The 26,681-nt window shown below is 39.7% G+C and overlaps 1 protein-coding gene across 1 annotated transcript in view; it reads right to left on the reverse strand.

The window, feature by feature from the left end:
- LOC132117812 (broad substrate specificity ATP-binding cassette transporter ABCG2-like) overlaps positions 1-25,679 on the reverse strand; it is a 29,188-nt gene extending 3,509 nt beyond the window's left edge. Inside the window, exons 1-12 of the mRNA XM_059527118.1 lie at positions 25,471-25,679; positions 24,518-24,577; positions 19,873-19,987; positions 14,269-14,421; positions 13,898-14,055; positions 7,654-7,805; positions 7,467-7,568; positions 6,472-6,722; positions 5,366-5,448; positions 5,086-5,175; positions 1,479-1,603; positions 1,247-1,401 (exon numbers count right to left, since the gene is read on the reverse strand). Of these exons, the coding sequence (XP_059383101.1) occupies positions 1,247-1,401; positions 1,479-1,603; positions 5,086-5,175; positions 5,366-5,448; positions 6,472-6,722; positions 7,467-7,568; positions 7,654-7,805; positions 13,898-14,055; positions 14,269-14,421; positions 19,873-19,987; positions 24,518-24,577; positions 25,471-25,670 (1,644 nt within the window). The 5' untranslated portion in view covers positions 25,671-25,679. The remainder of the gene's footprint in view (positions 1-1,246; positions 1,402-1,478; positions 1,604-5,085; positions 5,176-5,365; positions 5,449-6,471; positions 6,723-7,466; positions 7,569-7,653; positions 7,806-13,897; positions 14,056-14,268; positions 14,422-19,872; positions 19,988-24,517; positions 24,578-25,470) is intronic.
- Between the last annotated feature and the right edge of the window lie 1,002 nt (positions 25,680-26,681).

Here is a 26,681-nt window from a genome sequence, read left to right on the forward strand (position 1 = left end):
ATGGCCGAGTCGTACACTGTCAAGGTGAAGGATATACAAACACCAGCAACTGGTGAATGAAGGACACCATGACTGGAGCCATTTTCGTTGTGTGTCATGGGTCTCATGATAATGGCGATAGAATTTGAACATCCTATTTAAGAAATTAAAGACAAAATTTTCTATGACAACTTGTAGTGTTGCATATTATTGGGGCTGAGAAAAGAACATAACAGGTAAATGCTGTTATCGCTATTTTCCAAATTCATTGAAAAAATATTTTCATATGGCTTTCTAAAAATGCCAGGTAGCCAGTGTTTCATATGCATTTGGCCAATCACTGTACACTTTCATGACTGGTAGTTCCTATAGAACTGTTTTAAACCCTACTCTGAAGTACGAACCAGTTAAGATCCCCCAAACAGAGTTCCGGGAACTCAATACATTCCTAGTTCATGTGGTGCAAACACAACAAAAAGCAGCAAAATCCACCAATAGTTCTAGGAACTGTGAAAATGTTCCTCCAGTTGCAAAAGGCCTTATCACAACCCAGGAAGGTCTGCTGTATCCCATCCAGAAGCCAGATATGCAGGTTCCATAGATCAGGAGTAGCATGAGATCAGAAAATCTGATCTTGCACAGACTCTTTGCAAGGAGGCTCATGGGGGGGGGGGTAGTTTGTGCCTGCACATCCATGCCAAGGGGGGCCTCAGTCAGTGAGTAAACAGCTAGCAGTGGGAGGATTCCTGGGGAGTAAACAGGTCCACATGGGCTTCCCCAAATCGACTCCAAAACAGCTAGACCATTCCCGTCTGGGAAGCATTTTCCAAGAACTCTTATATGTTGTTAAAGAAAATCAGCTGCACAATTGAGCTCCCCCAGAACATGAACAGCATACATTGGTTTGAGCCACGATTGACACCAATTGAGGAGATGGCAAGGATGTTGCAACATGCAATGAAGCTTACTCCCCCTTAATGGTTCATGTACCCAACTGTCACTGTGTTGACCGTGCAGACAAGTACTGGGAGAAGGCAATTCAACTCAAGGCAACTCAAGGCAATTGATGTGCCACTGCAGTTGAGGTCACGTCCAGGGGCCCAAGTCGGCATGCCCATTGCATACAGTTCCCAAGCCCATCCCAGAGTTGGGCTGCACGATTAATCGAACGCATATACTTAAAAATATACTTATAATAACCCTTTACCATGGTACATTCACAGCCTCATAAAATAGTGCTGGTGTTTGTGTGTGTGTGTTTCTTTACCATCATGAACACAAATATCATGTTAATGATGATGTTAGCGATGCCCACCACCGTCTGATCAGCGGAGATGGCTAGAGTCATGGAGGTGGCTGTGTAAGACATCAGAATGATAGAGAACAGGAAGATGAAGAACGCCTCGGCCGCTGCCTTCAGACCTGCACAGGAAACACAAACACATGAGAATGCATGTTCCTTATCAGAGAAACATGAACAATGGCAATGTGAGTCTGACCAATCATCCAGTACACGACACAGCTGAAGATGATGGACGGGATGGTGCGCAGAGTCAGGATGTCAGACAGGACCTTAGACAAGAAGTACACCGAGACTCTGTAGTATCCGCTGATGTACTCGTGCCTGAGGACATCATCAAACACTCAATCAATTGAATTACAATCATAATGTTAACTGCACATAAAACATCACTCATCACATTCACAGGACAATCTTAACATAAAACATTTTTTATTCATATTTTCTTTTCTTATTTAAAATAAATAAATAAATAAATAAGATTACTTCCAACTTGTCTTAAATTCCCAAAGGAAAAATTTTCTATGATTTCAGTAGGTTATATCAAACTGACGGTTGTAATTAAGAATGACAAAATAACACTTTACTACTACTGCTCCTACATAAAAAGTATAATTCCAGGCCCCCTTTACCTTGGCCCTTGGAATAGTCCTAACAAACCCCCCATTACGGACCCCATGGATCACACTAATCCAATTTTACACTAACAACCAACAATTACAGTGTTTCTACACTAAAAAATACAAATACTCCCACTATCAACAAAAAAAGTCTACGATTATTATTTTAGTTTTCCCCAGCTATGGGACATTTGCCATGAACACTTTGAACAATTATAAAACTACAATGAAAAATAAACAGTAGCTGTGCTTCTGTACATTCAGTCCTGAAGTAGATGTTCAAGATGACCATTAAAATGCCCCTAATATGGGTAATGAAAGGTTCATATTTTGTTTTTTTAAACCCCTCCTTTGCGTAACGCTTATCTGTGGTGATTGGTCAGATTGGTCTGATTTTCATGTCATTATGCCTGTAATGGCTGATAAAGCAGCGTTTGTGAGCGTGTTAGAACAAGCCATTTTAGGGCGGCGTGGTTGACTGTTAACTTTGATAAAGAATATCTCTTTGGATTTGAGACTTTCACAGATCTTTCACTTCAAAGATCTTCTTTATACACCAAGAGCTTTTAAAACTCCAAAGAGAAAGGAAAAATTGAAATCATAGCATCATATGACCCCTTTAAAGAACGCGACCCACACGTCTACCGGAGAGCCTGTATAATCCGATGACGACTTCGACACTCCTGAACAGTGTTGGCCGTAATGCGAGTTATGTAATCAGATTACTATTTTCAAGTACAACCCGAATTCCGGAAAAGTTGGGACGTTTTTTAAATTTTAATAAAATGAAAACTAAAAGACTTTCAAATCACATGAGCCAATATTTTATTCACAATAGAACATAGATAACATAGCAAATGTTTAAACTGAGAAAGTTTACAATTTTATGGACAAAATGAGCTCATTTCAATTTTGATTTCTGCTACAGGTCTCAAAATAGTTGGGACGGGGCATGTTTACCATGGTGTAGCATCTCCTTTTCTTTTCAAAACAGTTTGAAGACGTCTGGGCATTGAGGCTATGAGTTGCTGGAGTTTTGCTGTTGGAATTTGGTCCCATTCTTGCCTTATATAGATTTCCAGCTGCTGAAGAGTTCGTGGTCGTCTTTGACGTATTTTTCGTTTAATGATGCGCCAAATGTTCTCTATAGGTGAAAGATCTGGACTGCAGGCAGGCCAGGTTAGCACCCGGACTCTTCTACGACGAAGCCATGCTGTTGTTATAGCTGCAGTATGTGGTTTTGCATTGTCCTGCTGAAATAAACAAGGCCTTCCCTGAAATAGACGTTGTTTGGAGGGAAGCATATGTTGCTCTAAAACCTTTATATACCTTTCAGCATTCACAGAGCCTTCCAAAACATGCAAGCTGCCCATACCGTATGCACTTATGCACCCCCATACCATCAGAGATGCTGGCTTTTGAACTGAACGCTGATAACATGCTGGAAGGTCTCCCTCCTCTTTAGCCCGGAGGACACGGCGTCCGTGATTTCCAACAAGAATGTCAAATTTGGACTCGTCTGACCATAAAACACTATTCCACTTTGAAATAGTCCATTTTAAATGAGCCTTGGCCCACAGGACACGACGGCGCTTCTGGACCATGTTCACATATGGCTTCCTTTTTGCATGATAGAGCTTTAGTTGGCATCTGCTGATGGCACGGCGGATTGTGTTTACCGACAGTGGTTTCTGAAAGTATTCCTGGGCCCATTTAGTAATGTCATTGACACAATCATGCCGATGAGTGATGCAGTGTCGTCTGAGAGCCCGAAGACCACGGGCATCCAATAAAGGTCTCCGGCCTTGTCCCTTACGCACAGAGATTTCTCCAGTTTCTCTGAATTTTTTGATGATGTTATGCACTGTAGATGATGAGATTTGCAAAGCCTTTGCAATTTGACGTTGAGGAACATTGTTTTTAAAGTTTTCCACAATTTTTTTACGCAGTCTTTCACAGATTGGAGAGCCTCTGCCCATCTTTACTTCTGAGAGACTCTGCTTCTCTAAGAAAAAGCTTTTATAGCTAATCATGTTACAGACCTGATATCAATTAACTTAATTAATCACTAGATGTTCTCCCAGCTGAATCTTTTCAAAACTGCTTCTATTGTGAATAAAATATTGGGTCATGTGATTTGAAATTCCTTTAGTTTTCATTTTATTAAAATTTAAAAAACGTCCCAACTTTTCCGGAATTCGGGTTGTAACTAGCAAAGCAACACATTACTTTTTAATTTACAAGAGAATATCTGAGTTACTTTTTCAAATAAGAATCACCAGTTACTTTTCCCCATTTATTGATTAACAGCTCTCCTGTCCCCATGTTGAAAAAATCAGGAGTAAGATCTCACTGTAGTTCTAGAATAAAGTTAAAGATGCATTAATTAATGAGATTAAAACAAACAGATTAAGGATTCCTCAAAATGAATAAAAACAGCGAAATGCAACAGCGAAATGAATGTGATGGAAACCTGCAATAATTAAATGTTAAATAATTCAAATATCCTTTATGTATTTAATCCCATTTTATTAAACAATGTCTTTGGTGCTGACCTTCAATGATCCAGTTCAACTATACTTATAAGCAAAAATTACTCTAGATAAACATTTGTGCTCCTTTTTTTTATTGCTGAGGTGTGTTGAACTTTCTTCTTTTGTGTTCTATTGTACAAACATGAATTTACTTTCTCTTCATCCTGAGACTTATTAATTTAGCTTTTGGTGTGAAAGGGCTTTTATGTTTACGAAAAAATATAACTTTTTTTAAATTAAAAACAAACAAGCAAGCCCTACCCAGATTGAAAAAGTAACGCAAAAGTAACGTTTCGCATTACTTTCCATAAAAAGTAACGTAAGTAACGCAGAGTAACGCAATATTGCAATCCATTACATTTAAAAGTAACTTTCCCCAACACTGCTCCTGAAGTGTTTCCACTTTTGTGTCCCATTTGCATAAGACATTTAGCCAACGGTCTATGGGTGTGACGTCTGAGCTTGAGACTTAATGCAAAAAGATTTTCAACATGATTTCAACGTGAAACGGCTTAAGATACAATATTTTCGGCTTTTGAGATACAATAACTTGTAAAAAAAGGTGCATTTTTTTAAATGTTCTTGAACTCGTGTGTGTGTGTGTCTGTGTGTGTGTGTGTGTGTGTGTGTTTGTGTGCGTGTATTTACTCACACAAACAGTTTCCTCTCTGTGATAAACAGTTCAGCTGAGGACATAGAACTGAAGCACTGATTTGTGGTGATGAAGAAGAGCGCACCCATCCTGAAACACATACAGCTGTTAGTGGACGTGCACAAACTTATTATTCAGTAAATTATATTTGAAAACACTACAGCTGACTACAGAAATGCAACTTCTGTTCATCAGATCTGAGCACTGAATCAATTCTAATTCAAGCTGAAATGATTCATCTCACAGAAGTACTGACTCAGATGGATGAAGGTTTTCATACCTGTTCTGAATGCCACTCATATTATCCTTCACTCCAAAAAATATGGTTCCAACAACGAGAGCCAGGATAATCATCACCCCGATCTAGAGGAAAAACACACTCTGATTTAAATAAAAATATCATCTTAAATGTAAAACGTAATCTTTATTTTAACACTTAATAAATAAATCTATATATTCTTTAAACATACTATATACAAACACACACACACACACACACACTCACACACATTTCAAAAAATGTGAGTGGCAGTTAGGGGGTTAATTAAAATTGCAAAAAAATCTTGGTCTGTATATTTGTAACATTTTGGTGTCCATTTCACTCTACATTGGACAGAGGAATCAGACAATAAGAAAAGCATTGTAAGACAATGCTCCTAAAATTTAAGATTCAAAAGATATTAGCATAAACTGAGTGCAAATTTAACTGTTGGTGGTGCTAGAGGGGTTTTGTTATACACTCAAAACTAGCTATGGTTAATTTTGAGACTGTGTGCCAAATTTCATAACTTTCCTGCTTGTGAAAGCCTAGGTAGCTGACTTGCTGCCTCGCTGCCTTGTGAGACAATGACTTTGCAGGCAGCATTTTTGCATGAAGGGACCTTCTGAAACTGATTTCGGACATGCTTCTTCTGAAGCAACATAACAGTTTAATGATCTACAACAAAACAGAATGAGTTTTGGTGATAACTAAATGAATATTTATTTACAATAATATTATTATATTATTATAATCACTTGAAATAACATCAAAAGTGCAAAAAGTTAGTCAGAAATATATATTTACACACAAACTGACCACCAAATGCAACTTTTAGATGCCCTCTTATTTTTTCGCTTAACCGTCATGGAATGGAACGCACAGGATTGTGGGATATCTTTCAGATGCACCCATAGACTTCCAGAGCAGAAGAAACAGAAGAAGAAGAGGAGGAAGAGAAGGAGCACCAACGATTATACTTTTGGCGCTTGGTCATAATAATAGTATCTCAGTGATTCTAAAATAACAGTACTGTTAGGTGTAGTTTAATTATTTAAATACTATCATAAAAACTATTATTTCAGCTCAAAGTCTTGTGAATGCCTGATGTAGACGGAAGTGCTGACCTGGACGAATGAAGTCTGTGGGTTCAGCATGAGGTCCTTGAAGGTTCTTTTGAGAACCCAGTTGAACTGGTGGCAGAAGGATGTTCTGTAGGTGATGGTTCTGGTTTTGGGTTGTTTGCTGTAGTCCTGTCCCTGAACAATTTGCTCCAGCTCGCTTTTGGTCTGTTTGTTGCTGGCGCTGTTCTTGTATTCTTCCACCAAACGGTCCTCGATGCCCTTCAGAGATGATCTCAGCTGCTCCTGATCTAGTTCTGACACACAAAAACACATTTATTATCAGTCACACAGATACACTAGTCTCAGTCACTGATGGTATTATTATTTAAACATAAATAAATAGATGAATAAATAAAAAAAATAAAACATTTGTATTCAAGTTTAAATAAATTCTAAATATTACATGAAAGACAATCTAAAACTATTTAAAATGAATTTAAAACTGAGAATAAAATAAATTCTAAATCCTATATATAAAAAGCTTAAAAAACCCTTAAAGTATTAATAATTCCTATTAAAGCTGAAATAAATTATAAATATTAGTCTCAGTCTGTGATGTTAATGTTAACTTAAATTACAAAACTTTTAAACATTCTTTTTAAATCTGAAAAACAATAAGAAAATTAGAAATATTAACGGAAAAAAACGTAAACAAAAAAATACAAATATTGCCTTGGCAACTAACTGAAATAAGTTGAAGTACTACAAATAGTAAAACTAAAACTAAAATAAAAATAAAGGCAATTATACATAATTGCATAAAAATAAAAACAGTTCTTGACTTAAATAAGCTGCAAAATGGCCTTTATTTAAGCCCTCTCTCCCGGGTCCTCACTGCCACACCTCGTTCTCGTTCCGAGCGTGGGAGGCAGACACACTAACAAGGAGGCTAAATGACATCACGGCATCTCTTGAGATCAGGGAAGTGAGGTTTTACCTGCAGAGCACCTACTCACTGGCCTCTGTTACATTATACTACGGAAAGGAAATTGTTGTACCCTCATCGTCGTATAACTTGTTGAGAGCGACGGCGGTGGATTCTCCATTGATGACATCCAGGAAGAAATCAGCAGGATTGTTAAGAGGTTCACAGATATATCCTGACACACACACACACACACACACATACACATCAGTATCAGGACCTGAGAGTCTGTTCATGTGTGTATTTGTGTTTTTTTATACCGATTTGACTGAAGTAGTCCAGGGCTTCTTGAGCCGGGCCGTGATACACCAGTCTTCCTCCCACCAGCAGTGTGAGGCTGTCGAACAGCCGGTAGATGGAGTACCGCGGCTGATGGATGGACAGGATGATGGTGCGACCGCTGTTCGCCATTCTGAACAAATTATAACATCAATGTCATATTTCACCCCCCAAAATTAAACAAGTTTATTTATTTGTTTATTTAACAATATAAAATAAAAATACATATGCGAATTTATAAATAATATATATATATATATAAAGTAATTAGTTATTATTACATAAAAAATAAAATGTATAAACAATTTATGTAAAAAAAAATTAACTGAACACCTCCCTGAAGGAGAGAACAGAGATGTTCTGTCAACACTGGCATTAAGGGTCTTATTTGGTAGCACAATCACATCTGATTTAAAAAAAAACTGACCAATGAATATTGGTGAGTAGATTTTGCATGCCTAGTGACCCTGAACATACAAATATATAAAACAGCAGTATGTGTCAATCATTCAGGTTTGCACTTTGTCGCAAGAGGAATGTAACATCTCCATTCCCTCATTCAGGGAAACTTTTCATTCAGTTAGGTTTGATGTGACACATCAATGCCAAGAGTGAGTATGCCTTCTCCAAAGGCAGCGCTTGCAAGTTCACCAACTTGTCCCAAAAGGTAGTGGTGGGAACTTTGGACACATATCCAGGCCGGGGTCTCAGGACAATGTGAGATCAAATCGGAATTCAAGGCAGTTTTCGCTGGCCGAAAATGCCTACAAGTTCCCTAACCTCTTGATTGAAGTGAGTGCGGTCTGGAGCGCTGTCTTCAGAGACAATATATTAAACTTGACAAGGGAGCTATCCGCAGTCCAGGAAGGACCGATGAGAGATCCCATGAAGGGACAAGTTGCTGTCTGCCTCCTTTCGTCTATCAAGAACTAGATGATCAGGTCGTGTTTCACATAGTTTTCACATAGTAAACCTGTAAACTGCGCCATTGTGATGTGCTGCAATAGCAGCAGCATAGCCTTTCAAGGTGGAAGGGACTGACTCCACTTCAGACTCTCTTGAATAAAAGAAATCACAATAATGTTTAGGAATCTCTGGGGGTCACAGAAGAACACCACCCAAGTGAACAGATTCCACTTCAGGACATAAGCCTGCCTGGTAAAAGGGGCTCTGGCCTAAGAGATATTGGGAGACACTGCTTGTGCCAATTAGCCATCCGTGTCCCATTTAGGAGCCACACGTGGAGGTTCGAAAGATCTTCTAATGTATCTCTTGCTCTGGCTACTGTGTATAGACCACCAGGGCCGTATACAGAATTCCTAAAAGAATTTGCAGATTTCCTCTCAGACCTTCTAGTTACAGTTGATAAGGCGCTAATCATGGGAGATTTTAATATTCACGTTGATAATGCAAATGATACATTAGGACTTGCGTTTACTGACCTAATAAACTCCTTTGGAGTCAAGCAAGATGTCACCGGGCCCACTCATCGTTTTAATCATACACTAGATCTAATTATATCGCATGGAATCGATCTTACTGCTATAGATATTGTACCCCAAAGTGATGATATTACAGACCATTTCCTTGTATCGTGCATGCTGCGTATAACTGATATTAACTATATGTCTCAGCGTTACCGTCTGGGCAGAACTATTGTTCCAGCCACCAAAGACAGATTCGCAAATAACCTGCCTGATCTATCTCAACTGCTATTTGTACCCAAAAATACACATGAATTAGACGAAATTACTGACTACATGGGCACTATTTTCTCTAATACATTAGAAGCTGTTGCCCCCATCAAATTGAAAAAGGTTAGAGAAAAACGTACTGTGCCATGGTATAACAGTAATACTCACTCTCTCAAGAAAGTAACTCGTAGTCTTGAACGCAAATGCAGAAAAACTAACTTGGAAGTTTTTAGAATTGCATGGAAAAACAGTATGTCCAGCTATAGACAGGCTCTAAAAACTGCTAGGGCAGAGCATATCCACAAACTCATAGAAAATAACCAAAACAATCCAAGGTTTTTATTTAGCACAGTGGCTAAATTAACAAATTACCAGACGCCACCTGATTCAAATATTCCACCAACGTTAAATAGTAATGACTTTATGAATTTCTTCACTGATAAAATAGATAACATTAGAAATACAATAGCGAATGTAGATTCTACAGCGTCTAGCACTTCAATTTCATCCATCGCACCCAAAAATAAACTGCAGTGCTTTACAAATATAGGACAGGAAGAGCTAAATAAACTTATCACTGTATCTAAACCAACAACATGTTTATTAGATCCTGTACCCACTAAATTACTAAAAGAGTTGTTACCTGTAGCCGAAGAACCGCTTCACAATATCATTAACTCGTTGTTATCTTTAGGTCACGTCCCAAAACCATTCAAGCTGGCGGTTATCAAGCCTCTTATTAAGAAACCAAAACTAGATCCTAGTGTACTGGCAAATTATAGGCCTATTTCAAATCTTCCATTTATGTCTAAAATTTTAGAAAAAGTTGTGTCTGCTCAATTGAGCACCTTCCTGCATAAAAATGATCTGTATGAAGAATTTCAGTCAGGTTTCAGGCCCCACCATAGCACAGAAACTGCACTTGTTAAAATTACAAATGACCTGCTCCTTGCGTCAGATCAAGGCTGCATCTCATTTCTAGTCTTACTTGATCTTAGTGCTGCGTTCGACACCATAGATCATGACATACTCATAGATCGATTACAAAACTATACAGGTATTCAAGGGCAGGCTCTAAGATGGTTTAGATCCTACCTGTCCGATCGCTACCATTTTGTTTACTTAAATGGGGTGTCATCTCATTTATCATCAGTAAAATATGGAGTGCCACAAGGATCCGTCATAGGTCCCCTTCTATTTTCAATATACATGTTGCCCCTTGGTAATATTATTAGAAAATACGGAATTAGCTTCCACTGTTATGCTGATGATACTCAGCTATATATCTCAACGAGACCAGATGAAACTTCCCAATTATCTAAGCTAACAGAGTGTGTTAAAAATGTAAAAGATTGGATGACAAATAATTTTCTCCAATTAAATTCGGATAAGACAGAGATATTAATTATTGGACCAAAAAACACCACACAGAATCTTGTAGATTACAATCTGCAGCTAGATGGATGTACTGTTACTTCCTCTACAGTCAGAAATCTGGGTGTTATATTGGACAGCAATTTGTCTTTTGAAAATCATATTTCCAATGTTACAAAAACTGCATTCTTCCATCTTAGAAACATTGCCAAGCTACGAAACATGTTATCTGTTTCTGATGCAGAAAAGCTAGTTCATGCATTCATGACCTCTAGACTGGACTATTGTAATGCACTTCTAGGTGGTTGTCCTGCTTCGTCAATAAACAAGCTACAGGTCGTCCAAAATGCAGCAGCTAGAGTCCTTACCAGGTCAAGAAAATATGATCATATTACCCCAATTTTACAGTCTCTGCACTGGCTACCTATTAAGTTCCGTATCAGTTACAAATTATCATTACTTACCTATAAGGCCCTAAATGGTTTAGCTCCTGCGTACCTAACTAGCCTTCTACCACGCTACAATCCATCACGCACCCTAAGGTCACAAAACGCTGGACTTTTGGTAGTTCCTAGGATAGCAAAGTCCACTAAAGGAGGTAGAGCTTTTTCACATTTGGCTCCCAAACTCTGGAATAGCCTTCCTGAAAATGTTCGGGGTTCAGACACACTCTCTCTGTTTAAATCTAGATTAAAAACGCATCTCTTTCGCCAAGCATTCGAATAATGTATCTCTTAAATTGTGAGTTTAGTTGCATCTGCATTTTTATTCTTTAGCTTGGGTTAAACTAATTTTACTTTGTTGGATCAGCAGCTATGCTAATGATGTCTCTATTTGTTTCTATGTTTTGCCACGGGATGTAGGATTTACACAAGCTCCAGTCTGGATCCAGAACACCTGAGAAGAGATGATGCCGACCCTCAGAGGACCCCAGATGATCCTAACCTTGAATCAACAAACAGAACTAACAATTATTGCTACATGTGTGACTGCATCATATAATTACTATTAATTAATAATATTGATAGTTCATCGTCTAGCTGACTACGTCTTGTATTATTATTATTATTATTTTTTCTAAAATCCTGTCAAAAGTGCACAAACTACTAGCTACTACTAAATATTGTAGAAACATAATTTTCTACAATATGTTCTACAAAACATATTCTACAAAAAGTTGCTTTGTAACGATTTGTATTGTAAAAAGCGCTATACAAATAAACTTGAATTGAATTGAATTGAATTGAATCTTGACAATGGGTACCAAATTGTGCCCTGCCCCTGAAAAGAAGGTCAGGAAGGACTGTTGCAATGAATCATCTGGTCTGAAAACCATGTCCGGGTAGGCCAGTAAGATGCAATCATCAAGACCTGGTCCTCGTCCACCCTGATCTTGTACAAGGTCTGTGCAGAGAGGCTTACTGGTGTAAAATGCATATTTTATATAAGCATAAGTCCTGGGCCAGCTGTGTGCCAGCATATCCATGCCCATGGTCCACTCAGTCAGGGAGTAAAAGAGCAGGCACTGGTAGGACTCATGGGAAGCAAAACATGTCCACCTAGGCTTTGATGAATGGACTCTAAATCAGCTGGTCCATCAGTCTCCTTTTCACCCGGGAGGGTGAGCTGTTATTAGAGCATGTCGACTGCATGATTGAGCTGCATGATTGGAATATGAATGGAGATCAGCGACTTGAGCTGCATCTGACTCTAAAGGAGGGGATGGCAGGCAAGTCGTGACATGCAGTGGGAGCACTGATTACCTCGAAAGTTGATGTACGCAGTGGTGGCAGTTAGGTAAATACGCTCTCATGCAGATGTTCTGAGCAGATGTAAAAGCCACACTGGGGTGACTTCAGCGACAGGGACTGGTCATCGGCACAGGCAGTCCAAATCCTCCAGGATGGCACATGAATATGTGCCATTGCCAGAAGGTTGGATGTGTTTTGCACTCTCAAGAGCATGGAGGAGATTCCAGGAGATAGGCAGTTACTCTAGGAGATCTGGACAGGAATGTAGAAGGTCCTTAACCCCATCGTTATCTGCTCCTTTGTGCAAGGAGGAACAGAATGAGCACTGCCAGAGCCCTACAAAATGACTTCCAACAGGCCACAGGTGTGAATTTCTCTGACCAAACAATCAGAAATTCACTTCATGAGGGTTGCCTGATGGCTCGACACCCTCTAGCAGGCCCTGTGCTCACTGCCTGCCACCAAGGAGCTCGACTGGCATTTGCCATTGAACACCAGAATTGTCCGTGCTTTTCACAGGTGAGAGCAGGTTCACCCTGAGCACATGTGACAGATGTGAAAGGGTCTAGAGAAGCCATGGAAAATGTAACACTGCCTGTAACATCGTTCAGCATGACCAGTTTGGTGGTGGGTCAGTGATGGTCTGGGGAGGCATATCCATGGATGGACACAAAGACCTCTACAGGCTAGAAAATGGCACTCTGACTGCCATTATTTATCAGGATGAAATCCTTGGACCCACTGTCAGACCCTAAGCTGGTGCAGTGGGGTCTGGGTTCCTCCTGGTGCATGACGATACCCGGCCTCATAAGGCAAGAGTACTCAGGCAGTTCCTAGAGGATGAAGGAACTGATACCACTGAATGGCCCCAACGCTCGTCTGACCTAAATCCAATAAAACACCCCTGGGACATTATGTTTCAGTCCATCTGATGCCGTCAGGTTGCACCTCAGACTGTCCAGGAGCTCACTGATGCCCTGGTCAAGATCTGGGAGGAAATAACCCAGGATACCATCCGTCATCTCATTAGGAGCATGCCCCAATGTTGTACATATAAAAAACTTACAGTGTATACAAACTACTGAGTACCATTTTGAGTTGCTGCATAAAATTTCTGAGAAAAGGACTAGGCATTATTTTTTCACTTTGATTTTCAAGGTGTCTTTGAATTCAGCCCTCTGTAGGTTGATAAATTTAATTTTCATCAAATGATGTTGTATCTTTTCGTTGCTAACACACAACCCAATCAATATCAGTATAGATAATCAGTTTGATATATTTCCCCATTGAGATCTGATGTTTTCAAAGTGATCCTTTGATTTTTTTTGAGCTGTGTGTGTGTGTTTATGAACATGTATATGAACGTGTCTTTCATGTGAAATACGACCGGTTTTGTATAAACGCACTTCTTGAGCAGCATGAGGACAGAGTTGGCTGTACTGGCGTCCAGGCCGGTGGTCGGCTCGTCCAGGAAAAGCACCGGCGGATCAATGATCAGCTCCATGCCGATGCTTGTCCTCTTCCTCTCTCCACCTGAAACACCACGAATCAGCTGCGTGCCCACCTGTAAAACCAGTCAATCAGAGCAGCTGTAAATTTATTTATTCATTTCTTTTGTTTTTATTTTTTATCTAGCTATACATTTGAGGAGGGAAAAAAACACTCTAAATCAAAGATGAGACTGTATAATGTACACTCTTTACTGATTTTTGAGAAGGTTAAGTTTATGCTGAATGCACATGTAATAATCCAAATAAATTTGTGTTTGGTTTGTTACCCGTGAATCAGCCACTTTGCTCAATCCCAGCTCCTGAATTAGTGTTTCAATCTTTTCATCTTTTTCTCGCTGACTGATTGACTTCGGGAGCCTTAAAGCTGCTGAGAAACGCAGATTCTCCCGAACGGTCAGTGTCCCCATTACCACGTCATCCTGCAAAAAAAAAGCCTTTGAAATAGCTGCCATTTACCATAATGGGTGATATTAAAAAATGAATAGGACACGTATAATAATATGACACATAATTATCCTGCACCATTAGGTTGTTATTCTCACAAAGTGTCCCATTTTGACACAGAGCCAAAAATGTCTTGCATTTTAGTTACTTTTATTAAGTGAAATTGTTCTTTTTGTGTGCAATGATGTGATTCATTGGCAACTATATTTATAAGAATTTGACGTTTTTACCTTTTCAACATTTCTATAGACATTGTGGTAGATCATTATCAGGGGTGTAAAATAGCTAATTACAAGTACCCTCGTTACTGAAACTACTGTACTGGTCCAAATACAAGACTGTATTACTCTTTTCTTAAAGAATATATCTGAAACAAATGGGATCATCTATTATTCAGGGTCTATAATTCTACATGTTAATAATATACCTGAAACATTAGGTGGTGCCAAGTATGTGTAAAGTGTGAAAAATAATTGTGCTATCATTGTTTCTCAACAACAAATATGCTAAGTTCCTCTTCAGGAACTCGAGCTGCGTTGAGGACGATTGGGGAACGCCCCCAGCATGACGTCGCTGAATCATGTGTGTAATCAGTCCAATGGATGGGCGAGACGTCATAGGCAGGTGACGTCAGAGACCAGGAAGCATAAAAGCACGAGAGGCGCAGCCGGCCTCAGCCTTCTGTCTTCAGCAAGCGCTCTCTGTGTGTGTGTACTGTTCAAAGAACTTTTATGTTTGTGAGTCTTATTTAGTGTTTTTGTCATCCCCCAAAAGTATGCCAAAAGCACCCTCCAAGACCAAACACGAAATGGGCAAAGTCAAGCAATGTTTCAGACTCTGTGTTCCTCCCTGTGCTCGATACATCTCAGGTGGGGATACACACAGTTTGTTTGTTGTTTGCCTGGGAGCGAAGCATCGCAGAGTCGGCTCTCGAGGGGGCAGACTGCCCGCATAAAAGGCGAGCGGCTTGCCCTGCATGTTCTCCGTTCCCAGAGGGCTTTCTTCACCGAGGGAGCCTTTGCTAGCATTCCCCGCAGCGCTGGTCCCGCTTCCGCCAAGGCAGAGAAACCCTCGTGGGGTTCACAGTTGGATTTGGCAGAGGGAATGGAGACCGGCGAGTCCCTATCTTCTTCCTCACCTGCCAGATCCAGCTCCCGCTCTCAGGGATCAGAAGCGCGCTCCGGCGCTACTTCTCCCCGGGGAGCGGTCTCGGCGTTTCATCTATCTTCCTCCGAGAAGGTTGATGTGGTGAATGTTGCTGAGGATTCCCCCCTCAATCGCCCCAGTATGAGGAGCTTTTGGAGGTGGTTACTCGTGCTGTGGCCAAGTTACACATCGAATGGCCCGCTGAGAAAAAGGCTGAACCACAGAAAAGCTAACTTGATGAGCGTTTTCTGCGAACTAAGCCACCACCTCCGTGCCGAAGCCTGCCTTTTTTTCAAGCTTTGCACGCAGAGGTGTGTAAATCGTGGGAAAAACCCTTCTCGGCCCGCGTCTTCATCCTCGTTTCTGATCACCACGGCAACGTAGCAGGGATGAATGAGCGCGGTTATAAGGCGATGCCCCGGGATGAACAGATGCTCACATCGTCATTAGAGGGTCAGGCTGGTGCGTGTCTGCACACCATGGCGGTGTTACAGGCGTACCAAGCCGATCTGCTGAAAGATTTAGATTAGCAAGAGCACGTGAGAACAGAGGATATTACGGAGCTCAGGAGGACTGCTGATTTGTCTCTCCGTGCTACCAAAGATCCGGAGGCTGCCAGGCGGGGGCAGCCTCCACCGAGTATCAGCTCCTAATACAGGGTGGCACAAAAACAGAGCATCACCTCACGCTCTGGGTCGGGGGCTTCTAAGTCTAAGCCGGATCTGCCGACCGTACTTAAGGCTAAGAGGTCCTTGGCCAATAAGCCCTGATGCCACTGGCCCGGGGTTTATGAGGGCAGTCCCCTCTGTGGTGCAGCGGGTTACACCGCATTACACGGTGTCCGTCTCGCCTCAGTGCCCTCAGGAGATCGTTCCGCCAACCCTGCCGGAGTTACAGGGCTCATCGATCTCCCATGAGCACCACGCCCAGATACCGCCCGGAAAGGTAGCGGTGCTGAGTGGCTCGCCGCCTCTGCGGAGGTCTCTAGAACAGTTAGTTCGGTTGTCTCCTGCCGGTCCGCCATTACAGGGCACCAAGCTAGCTGTTCTGATTACACCAGAGGTCAGTCTCGAGAGACTGACTCCCTTAGTAGATCATTTAGCAGCGTGGAAACTAATGTGTCTCAATGGGTCCTGCACACTGTAGAAAGAGGCTACACAATTCAGTTTGGTTCTCCTCCGCCTCGATTCAATGGGGTTTCACCCACGCTGGTGGGTTTGAGCAGGCTCTGAATATTGAACAGGAAGTGCACGCTCTCCTGAGGAAGGAGGCCATCGAGGTGGTCCCTCCTCATGACAGTGAGTCCGGGTTCTACAGCCGGTACTTCATTGTTTCAAAGAAGGATGGGGGGTTGCGTCCCATTTTAGATCTGCATCTAGTGAACCGCTCAGTCAAGGGACTGAAGTTCAGGATGCTCACACTCAAACAGGTCGAGTCTCTGATCGGGTCCGAGGGCTGGTTTGTCCCGATAGAACTAAAAGATGCATATTTCTATATCTCCATTCTTCCCCTAAACAGGAATTTTCTGAGGTTTGCTTTCGGGGGTGAAGCGTACCAATATTGAGTACTTCCCTTTGGCCTTGCACTCTCACCCCGCACTTTCATGAAGTGTGTGGATGCAGCCCTGGCTCCGCTACGACTCCAGGGCATCTGCATACTGAACTATATCGACGATTGGTTGATTTTAGCTCAATCAGAGCAGATGGCGGTTCGGCATCGAGATGTCATTCTCGCCCACATGAGAGAGCTGGGGTTTAGACTGAATGCCAAGAAAAGTGTGCTTTCTCCAGTACAGAGAGCCACTTATCTGGGCGTGGTGTGGGATTCGACCACGATGCAGGCACGCATGTCACCTGCTCGGATCGAGTCGATCCTCGCCGCAGTCGCGAGAGTGAGAGAAGGCCAGTCACTCACTGTCAAGCAGTTTCAAAAACTGCTGGGTCTGATGCCAGCTGCGTCCAATGTGATACCTATTGGCCTGCTGTACATGAGACCCCTACAGTGGTGGCTCAAGACCAAGGGGTTCTCCCGAGGGGAAACCCACTTTGCATGATTAAGGTCACGCGGCGCTGCCTACGTGCCTTTGATATGTGGAGGAAGCCTTGGTTCTTGTCACAGGGCCCAGTGCTGGGAGCTCCTTGTTTGCGACTCGAGTGACATTGCACTGTCCCCTCTGGTTCTCTCTGACTCATCCAACTCCACTGGGGCTGGATGCCATGGTACAGACGTGGATTTAAAAAATAATGGAAAAGTAATGTAACGCAATACTTTCCATGATAAGTAATGTAATTATTTACTTTTTTAGGGAGTAACAAAATATATGCCCCGATAAACTTCAAACGAAATCGAAGAACGAACTATGACGTCATTTCGAACAAAATCTTGTAATGCATTACTGTTAAAAGTAACTTTCCCCAAAACTATTTATGAGTACTTTTACTGTAAATAAACTACTTTTTTACATTCACTCAATTAGTTTTTGTACAAGTATTTTTACTTTACTCACTCTACATTAATTACAAAAGTAACAGTACTTTAATCATTTTCTCAGGCTCCTATGTTTACGTTCCATTATACAAATTTAATGGCAATGAATAGAACCTGTTCATTGCCATGAAAGTGAAATCAATGAACCTAAACACAAGAACCTGATGAAAATTCTTATTTTAGAAGAACTTTTCAAATTGCACTTAAGGAACAGAGAAAAGATTCATTACTAGAAAGAAATAGCAATGAAGCTTGGTGTCGACGACCTGGAGTAATGCAAAAAGTGACGCAGAGAAACATCCAAGACAAGTTTTCCAAAGCCGTGAAAAGAATGAAAGGAAAGCGTAAAGATATAAGGTAGCAATATAAGGTAGCAAGAAATAACAATGAAGCTTGGTGTCGACGACCTGGAGCTATGCAAAAGTGACGCAGATAAACATCCGAACAAGTTTTCCAAAGCCATGAAAAGAATGAAAGGAAAGCGTAAAGATATAAGGTGTAATGTATAAATGTTACACCATACTACTGCTGCTGCTGTTGTTCTTTCAATAAGCAAATTTAAAGGGTATACAAAAAATGAAATGTCAAATGAACATACAATAATTAACCTTTGTTTTTATCGAATATAAATCATGACACCTCATAAAATATAAAAAGGTGTAACATTTTACCCAGTTTAATATAATAAATGAACACTAATGAAATAAAGTAACAAACTGACTCCAATATATATATATATAGACATTCACACTTCCCATAAAGGACTGATTTAGGTTCTTTTGTATTGCAAACATTATACTTGACTCTGAACTACAGGTAAACATTATTCTTTTGTCTATAATATTCTGATAATCTGTGCCCATCTCACACCTAGATTGCCTACACTGCTACATGATTTCATCGTTGGTGTGTTTAGGGGATATGTTTATGTTTACATTAATCTACATCCTGCCTCCAGCAGGAGGGGGTGTCGGAATGTTTGGAAACAGTATACCTCGTTTGCAACTTCTTTTTGCCCCCAAACGAAGAACGAAAACTAAATTCGTTTGAAGTATAACAAGGCCTTTAGAGGCTTCTGCATCTGAACTCTTCCCTTTTACCTTTTAATTTGTCTTTTTTCAGTACTCTTTCCACTTCTGATCATTATCATGTGGTCAAGATTGTTATGTAGTGAATCTGATATGATGACAGCCCTAGTTTGAAACACAATGCCTGAGTTTCAGGATGTTTCATGCTTTTAAACCATGACAGAGATTTTTCTAAACACAAAGCTTTAGTAAACACAAGGTGTCCCACAACATGCTGATGTGAGATTTGAGATAAGATTACACAATTGCTTGAGGAATTCAAAGTCCTAAAGAAAAAAACAAGTAGTAGTTTAGGCGAACGCACTGTATTAAACTCTATTTATGGAAATTAAACAAACTAAACTGCTGAATGGTTTTAGTCCAGCTCTTCTAATCTTAGTTGGCGATCACACAATTTCCTCAGTCATGATATGTATTCTACAGAATAACAAGTTCAGCTTCCTGTTTTAACAGCTGAACTCAGTTTTTAGAGTCAAACATGACGTCTAATGTGTTAGTTAGTGTTTGCGCTCCAGACCTAAATGTTATTTCTCACATCATGTGTCATTGAGGAGAAAGTGCTGCTATTTCACTAACTAAACAGAAGTAGAGAAATGTAGTAAGCGAGTGTGTGTGCGTGTGTGTGTGTGCGTGTGTGTGCGTGTGTGTGTGTGTGTGTGTGTGTGTGTGTGTGTGTGTGTGTGTGTGTGTGTGTGAGTTATATACCTGCACTACGTATCCAGACAGACATTTGAAGTTTGGAGGCTGTGGAGCTCCGTCTATAAGAACCTCTCCAGAAAGACCAGCAGGATCCTTACGAGCGGCCAGAACGTCCAGAAACCTGCAGTAAAACACACACATTTGTTTATATATATATATATATATATATATATATATATATATATATATATATATATACAAAAAATACTTTTAAACCATTTAAACTACTTTCAGTAAAAAACATAACACTGGTTACTAGGGGTGTTACTAAGGGTGTGACAAGACACTTTGTTCAGAAAACAAGATGAGACATAAGATTGGGATCAAAAGAACAAGATGAAATTCGATTTTTACAAAGTATTTTTAAGAAAAGGACTGGAAAACAATAGTCTGGAGGTGCATTTTGTAACATCTTGTAATCAGTGGCGCCTGCAGGTGTACGGCTGTGTGCACTGTGTGTACCAGGAACACGCTGAGCGAGCAAATATATCAGCGTTTCTTTATCTATTTGTGTCCTGTATTTCTGAGATTTTATACTAAAGCGTTTCCGAATCCACTTTTGCTATAGTAGAACGACAGTATATAAAACGGTTGGTACTCCCGGCCCATGCTCCAAGCAGACTGTCCCTATTCTCTAAATGAGTAATGGGTGTGTTTTTGGGCATAATATGCAATAAACCAATCAGAGTCTCATCTGCCATTCCCTTTAAGAGCAAGTTGTGCGGATTCGCTATTTAAACTGCAGAATTTTAAGGTGCACAGACTGAACGTGTCCCATCTCATTTTTTGAAAGCAAGCTCATAGGTGCACAAATGGGCACTAGTGCATTTGCTATTTAACAACGCAGCGCAGGACGGTAAAATTAGAATTGCGTCGGGTTGAAAATAGCAAAAAGTACTTGCGCCGCACATTGCACAGGGTGTTTGAAAGGACCCTTAGTGAGTAACCAGCTTGAAGAAATTTAAAGTAAATCTCCATCTGTGACCAATATTTATTGCGCTTTGATGAATTTTATTCTGGAAACATAAAAAATAGTTAAAAGTTAATTATTAAAAAAATAGCTGAACATAAGTTCAAAAATAAAATATATTGTTTAGATTGTTACTGTCTAAAATTATCATTTTGGAATAAATGTAAAATGTTTAAAAACACTAACTTGATGAGCAGTGGTGTCAAAAGTATTGACATTCATTACTTAAGTAGAAGTATAGATACTAGGGTTTAAAAAGACTTTTGTAGAAGTTGAAGTATCAACTCAAGCTTTTTACTCAAGTAAAAGTGTAAAAGTACTGGTTTAAAAAACTACTTAAAGTATAAAAGTAAAAGTAATGTAAGGGAAAAAAATGCCATTTAGAACAAAAGCTTATGCCGCGCCACAGGGGCCTATTGTGCACTACCCCACCTCCTCAAAAAAACATTATTCTAAAAGCCATAGGCCATAATGACTATAATGTTATATTAAAATGTTCATGTTGAAAAATTTGGGATGCACTAGGCTACCTGTTTCAGCCGCATATATGCCCATTGAAAATGAACGTACTTTAGTACAATGCAAATACATTAAAGAACTAGAGATATGATGACTAGTTGCCTAGGGTGACCATATGAGCCATTTTCCCAGGACGCGTCCTTGCCAGAATTTCTATATTGCCTAAAACATCCAAAGTAGTTTGACCAATAACATGCAGGTATGTTACATAATCAACCAATCGTGGCGTGTGATAAGGTGAGATCTACAGAGAACGATCAGAGTAATGCAAATACACGTACATGTTAGGTGTTTGTTCGTTCATTCAACTTGAAGCGTCGCTGCGCACCATTCATTGTATGACACTTATGAATGCCATACAATGATCGATCTGCAAAGCACAAACAGCCAAAATCTGGATATTTTAGGCAATATAAAAATCCTGGTAAGGACGTGTGCTGGGAAAATGGCTCATATGGTCACCCTATAGTTGCCTATAAGTATTGTTATGGTGCAAAAAGTCAAACTTCAGAGGCATGTCATCAATAACCTTTAATGGAATGTAAATGTACATCCAAGTTTAGCTGCAGGAATCTGCGAGGGCAATGGACAAGAACATTGGTGGAGGCTAAAAAACAATTAGCCTTGTATGGTTGTCTATATACAAGAAAGATTATAGTGCTGTCAAAGTGAATGATTAATCCAAGTGATTAATCAAAAACTAAAAATGAAAAAACTCATAATCCTGATACCTTCTTGATTGATAGCTTCCTGTATTTGCTATGTCCAGTGTGTGTGTGTGGGGGGGGGGGGGGGGGGGGGGTAACGAGTTACAAAGTTGGTATAGCCTACTTATCACAACATTGTCAATCGCGTCGTCAATCGCAAACGATAATTTATTAAAACGTCTCGCTACCGAACTACCTACAGTAGCTTACTTTGTGGAGGACGAAGAGAAAGCACCCATTTGGTAAATGAGCCAATGAGAAATAATCCAGTGCCATTTCGATACTTTTAAAACGGTACCGGCGCCTAAACAAATATTTAAAATAAATACATAGCTTTCACTTTGGATGCTCTTATTTCCCAAGTTATGCTTAATCTAAGGCTAATAAATGTATTTCATAATCTGGGTCATTATTTAATACAAAACCACACATAATGTTTCGACTGTATCTCTGTCACTCACTCTGATATTTAGTTAAGATGAGTGCTGTCTGTCACTGTCTTTAATCCATTCTGTGAATGACTGTATGCTCATTCTTTATAAAGTAGCAACAGTCGTTTGTAAAGTAGAGTACTGTGCAAAAGTCTAAGGCACATTAGTATTTTCACCCCAAAAAAGGGTTTTAAGCCAGTTATTTATATATATGCTGTAGTGTGTCAGTAGGAAATATCAGTTTGCCATTAATTTTATTAATAATCTAGTGCGATTTTGAATGCACAAGCAGTCTGACAACGGCGAAATGAATGTTTGGAAATTTAAACATACTGAAACAGCAAAGTATATAAATAACTGGCCGAACACCATTCTTTAGTGAACATACTAACGTGCCCAAGACTTTTGCACAGTAGCTGGTGTATGTATGAAGTACGTACGATTAAATTAAGTATATTTAAATAAGTGTAAGTGTTCGTTCATATGTGTTAAGGGCTAGATTTTTGCTGGAGGAAACAGCTGTTTAGTGATGAGCGGTGAACGCAGCGAAAACTTTACAGAAGATGAGAAACCGACTGCTCCCTCGTGACCTTTTGTAAACTGTATTTATGACAAAGAACTGCACAGATACGGATATTCTAACAATCTTTCGATAAACACATACCTTGTGTCCTCTGTGTTTGTTTCCGCTCGCGCTGCTCCGCCGCGGTCTGCGGATTGAAGAGCGCGCTGAAAGACGGAGAGGAGACCGGTCTGACGCCGGTTTCATATGAAACTTAAGGGGAATGACTCTGAGGCGATCACAAATTTGTATACAGTTTATGGAGCTAAATGCTACAGCCCCGCTAAAAAAGCCTAGCGATGCCCGTGCTTCTTGTGTACATTTCGGAGAACCAGGACAAACATTTCAATCGATCGCTCAGGCATTTAAAAGGCACCGAAATCTGCTTCCTCTTATTCAGTTAGGTGCATACCGGTTCCATATCCAACCTTACTTTTAAGAAATATATTTTTTGATAAACGAACCCAAAACTGGCTATGTCCTGGCTGGAGTGTGATGTGATTTGTGTCATGTGCAGGTGCGATGGATCGCGTACAAACCAATAGGGTGTCGGAATGGTATCTGTTTATACTTCTCATCCAACCACAATCAAATTCACTCCATCCGAATGGCGCGATTTGTCTGGATAGTTTTTTTTTTTTTTTTTTTTGAATGATGACAAGCCGGAATGAAAACAAGCCGAAATGAAATAGCAGTAACGAAGCTATTTTTAAAATGTAAGGAGTAGAAAGTACAGATACTTGCGTGAAAATGTAAGGAGTAGAAGTAAAAAGTCGGCTAAAAAATAATTACTCAAGTAAAGTATAGATACCCCAAATTTCTACTTAAGTAATGTAACGAAGTATTTGTACTTCGTTACTTAACACCTCTGTTGATGAGATGAATTCATGTATGTACTATACAAGTGCGAGTTTCATTTGAGTGTAGATGGCTTCATTGATTATAACAGGAGTTTTATAGTCAGTGATAATGTGATTGTAAATGTTCTTTACTCGCTTTCTGTATAATTTACTCACTGTTTCACTCTTAAAAATAAAGGTTCTTCAAAAGGTTCTTCAAGCAATGCCATCTTTGTTCCCACAAAGAAGCATTCAGTCAAATGTTCTTTAAAGAAGCATCTCTTTCTTACATTTTTAGAATCTGAAAAACCTTCTTTAGCCACAAAAAACCTTTTGTGAAACAGAAAGGTTCTTCAGATGTTAAAGATTCTTTACAGAACCATTTAGACAAAAGTTTTCTTCTATGGCATCATGAAGCACCGCTATTTTTAAGAGAGTTGAATAACCGTAAATATACAATAAATAAATAAATAATTAGTAGTTTAAACACTTTTTATTAAACAGGTTTTTTTTTTCTGGGTTAAACTTTTTTTTCTCTTTTTTTTTGCGTGTCTAGAGGTGCCTTCGTTCAAAAGAATTAAGACGCTGATGGACAGACAGACAGACAGACAGACAGCTCTTACGATGATTTCCCGCTCCCAGTGGGTCCTAATATGGCATTCAGTCCCGACCTCATGATACCACTAAGGAAAATAACACAGAATTTCTTCATAAATATCATCGCCACATTTTCTTCATCATCATATAATCACATAAAACAAGATCATGCATGTACATCTTCAAGATGTCTGTTAAAGATTGCTTCATCTGGAAAAAAACATTGGATAAGCATCTTTAAGATACATACATTTTAAATCATAAACATCTTAAAGGCATTTTCTAGATGTCTATTTGACATCTGATATGAAACGATCGAAAGCCATATTGCAGATGAGCAAACACTAAAAAATACATCTTGCAGATTTCAAATAGATAGAATTTACATCATATATACCATGGTACATTTTGATTACCATAATCTATATCATATTTAAATGTTACTGTAAAATACACTACATAGACAAAAGTATTGGCACCCCCCTTCTAATGAACGGGATTGACTACTTTAGTGATTCCCATGAGTTCAAATCTTAATATTTTAGCATATAATGATATTCTAGGGAATTGTGTGCTTTTAATTTTATAGCGATAGTTTGGAAAGGACTCTTTTCTATTCTAACAAGACAATGCCTATGTATATATGTCAAGTTTAAAAAATAAATTATTGATTCAATCAGTGTGAAAGAACTTGATTGGTCTGTAGAAACCTCTGGTGTGACTTTAAATGCAGACCTTGAGCCAAAAACTCATCACCAAACACCAATGATGTGTATATATTGGTAAAATAATTTTAGTCATCATTTAATCAGTGTGCTGTAATTCATAAGCCGTGTTATTTATGTGCTATTCTAAGGTGCATTTTAAAAAATACCATGGTAGACACCATGGTATTCATGAAATGCCTTACTTTTGAAAAACCATGGGACACAAATGTACTGTGATCAAACAGCATCAGATCTGACAGCACTAGACTCACTTGAGCTCGATGAGGATGTTCTTCTGCGTGACCTTCCTCTTGAACATAAAGCCGCTCTTCATCTTCACGCTGTAGTTGATGTTGTGGAAGCTCATGGTCGCTCCCCGTCTGGGCGATAGGAAGGACATTCTGGTGGACACCGGTGCTCTGCACTCATTGTTGTTTAGATCTCCAGTCATCTGAACAGCCGTGTCTGCCATCACAACCCTGACACTCACCTGAAGCAGTGCTGATCTACAGTATGTGTTTGTTAGGTAAGGTGCGAGTGTATGAGCGTGTCTAAAGTGTGTGAGGAGAGAGAATGAGTGTGTGTGTGTTTATTTGCTTCTTTTATATGAGAAAAAAAAAAACTCAAGGCATGTCACATGCTTTACAATGACCAGCAGAGCCGGATTGACTTCTTATTGTGACATATAGGCAGGGCCAGATTAATGATGTTTATTATTAATGTCATGCAAATTATAGGCTATTTATAGCCTATTAAATATTGGGTAAAATCCAGGTTATAAGTCACTTATAAAGGTTAACTAATACTATAATATTAAATTTGGATTAATGAATTAGCTTTTCATTAGGGCAACTACAAAAGGAGAATTTAACAGAATCTAATAAACTTTAATTGCAAAAAAAGAAAAGAAAAAAAAGCAACATAATGAAATAGTAATATTGTTAAATGCATGCAAGTGTTTAAAAATATTATTTGTTTTCGTCTGTTATTTTTTAAATAATTCATTTATTCTAATTGCCCTAACCCCAGGAAAACTTTTATGGGGACTGTGTGGACCAGATGAGCTGAATTTTAGCACCTGTGATTCTCTTCTTGTCACAATATGCTGCCGGAAGGAACACAGAGCCGAGAATAATATAAATAGTTTTTCATCCAACACAGGGGTAAATCCAACATGGAGAAGGAAGACACACGTGCATAACTTGTAACTGGTAGACCTGGCAAACAAGAACTGAAAAGACTAGGGTTTTTATAAGGCAGGATAATGAGGAACAGACAATTGTGGGGAATCAACTAATAATCAGACTAACAATGACAGGAAACCAAATAAGGCAAAACAGGAACTGAATAACATGACAAAACAGGTCCAATCCTGATATAATAGACCCCCGTCCTCGCACCATAGGCAACAACAGGAGGAGGCATTAGTGGGAGCTTAGGAGGAGGCGTCAGTGGAGGATGGACACCCGGGAAAGGGCCGGCT

Source organism: Carassius carassius, chromosome 37, assembly GCF_963082965.1.
Source record: "Carassius carassius chromosome 37, fCarCar2.1, whole genome shotgun sequence".
Classification (NCBI taxonomy): Eukaryota; Metazoa; Chordata; class Actinopteri; order Cypriniformes; family Cyprinidae; genus Carassius; species Carassius carassius.